This window comes from Limulus polyphemus, unplaced genomic scaffold, assembly GCF_000517525.1.
Source record: "Limulus polyphemus unplaced genomic scaffold, Limulus_polyphemus-2.1.2 Scaffold749, whole genome shotgun sequence".
Taxonomy (NCBI): Eukaryota; Metazoa; Arthropoda; class Merostomata; order Xiphosura; family Limulidae; genus Limulus; species Limulus polyphemus.
Window position 1 is genome coordinate 217713 of NW_013666359.1, and position 2097 is coordinate 219809.

Below are 2097 nucleotides of genomic sequence, written 5' to 3' on the forward strand. Positions count from 1 at the left end.
TTATATCTTTATATATATTTGCTTGTTAAATCCTCAAATTATATCTTTATATGTTTGCTTGTTAAATTATCAAATTATATCTTTATATATATTTGCTTGTTAAATTATCAAATTATATCTTTATATATTTGCTTGTTAAATTATCAAATTATATCTTTATATATGTTTGCTTGTTAAATTATCAAATTATATCTTTATAGATATTTGCTTGTTAAATTATTTTTTGTTATTTGTTTCTCGAGCTGTTGTTGCTTGTCACGTTTCTTCGCCTTTTTTACATTGTTTTATATTTATTTTAATGTTTTCTCTATTGTTCTTTGAATTGTGAAATAAAACTTATGTTTCACGGGTATTGTGTAGAAGTTATACTTTATGTTGTATCAGTGTACAAAATTACGCCGCATTTGTTTAAAATTTAGAGTTAAATTTTAATATGAACCCGTTTGTATTCCATTGCTCTTCATTTACTGTTTAATTAGTTCACAAACTCTTAGCTCAGTGGCAAGCGTGGGCTTATAACATTAAAATGAATAGTTCGATCCTTGCGGCCATCACAACTCAAATAGTTCACTGTGCAGGTTAGATCTAAACAAATATGAAAAAACACGTCAGATCATGGCCTAATAGTTAATGTATCGGGGTGAGGATCCAAGGGTCTCGGGTTCGAGACTTGTGTTAACTGAACATGCTTCCTACATGCAGCTGCGGCGAGTTATAAAAGTGGCAATCGATCACGCTATGTGATTACCAGTATCCGCTTGAGAAGGCGGGGAATTCTGACTGGTTACCTTCATTTTGGTCTATAGTTCAAAACTGGGGGCAGCTACTTTTGAACTATAGTGGTTTCTAAACTGGGCGTGTATACCATTGTTTGCGTAAGGTGTCGCTTAGGTGAGCAAACATACCAAGTTCATATTGGTAAGACGTTTGGTGTCTTTGTTAGCAATGGTCTTTGCTTCGTTTTTTTACTTATGTTTTCCTACATTTATGTTCCTGTTTTTATACTTGCTTAATGTTAAGGCTCCATTTGCCACTTCTTTTAAGGTCTTTATCTTCCTATAGTCTACTCTCTCTCTCTAATTTAACTTACAACCACTTTTCTCCTTTTTCTTTCCCTTATTGGTGTTTATCTCTTTATTCCTTATAATAGTTGTTTTAGTTCGTATACCCTGCTTTGAACATTCCAGCACTACAAGGAATTTCGTGGTAAGCTTCTGTGACTTAAATATTGTTTTGTTTCGCCCCAGCCGTGTCGGCAATTCACATTGTTTCCCTACATTTTCCGGATGAGGTACAATCTGGGCAAGAGCTTCAACTTAGGTGCGACTATAATTTAGACGGTGAGAATCTTTACTCTGTCAAGTGGTATCGAGATGACATGGAGTTTTTCCGCTACGTGCCCATGGATAACCCTGTGAAACAATTCTTTTCTTTGGATGGAATTCAGGTTGATGTAAGTAGCACTTTTCTTTGTTTCCACCTTCTAAACACAACTTTTATAACAGTCGGAATTAAAGGCGAATTTCTTTTGAATTTGTCTCTCTTTGCTTTTTTCTCTTCCGTGTAAAAATACTTTTAAACATATTTTATTAGTTAAGTTAGAGAAGCAGTGTAGCACCAGTGAGTTGTTATCAGTTAAAGTAATGCTGTTGTATGGTAAAATGTTACCGTAAAACACTTTAATTTCTTGTTGAAATGGCTACGAAATAATTAATAGTTGATATTAGAATCAAGCCATCAATATATTTTTTTCTAATATGTTTGGATTTTTTAAAATTACTCTAGCTAGAAAATGTGAAGGGGTATTAAGAAGCTAAGTTTATATCTTATCTAGGTAGTAACTTTAGTGTTTTAATGAATGTATGTTTGGTTACTATTTTAATAGTAAATAATAGTAAATTATTTATAGCGGCTCTTTCCTTTTGTACATTTTACTTATTCCATAACACTCATGCATTTTTTTAATTTCGTGTGAATAAGCAGTTAACACTCACAAAACAATCGGACATTTTTAAAGACTTTCAAAGTTAATTTTATTATGAATCGTGTTTTTTGTTATCATAATGCCAGTATTACTGTTCTTTATTCCCGCCAACT

General features: G+C 32.3%; 1 protein-coding gene across 1 annotated transcript in view; it reads left to right on the forward strand.

The window, feature by feature from the left end:
• The window catches only part of LOC111085968, a 27421-nt gene that overhangs the window by 7204 nt on the left and 18120 nt on the right, over positions 1–2097 (forward strand). The window contains exon 2 of the mRNA XM_022387011.1: positions 1248–1453. Coding sequence (XP_022242719.1) covers positions 1248–1453 — 206 coding nt within the window. The remainder of the gene's footprint in view (positions 1–1247; positions 1454–2097) is intronic.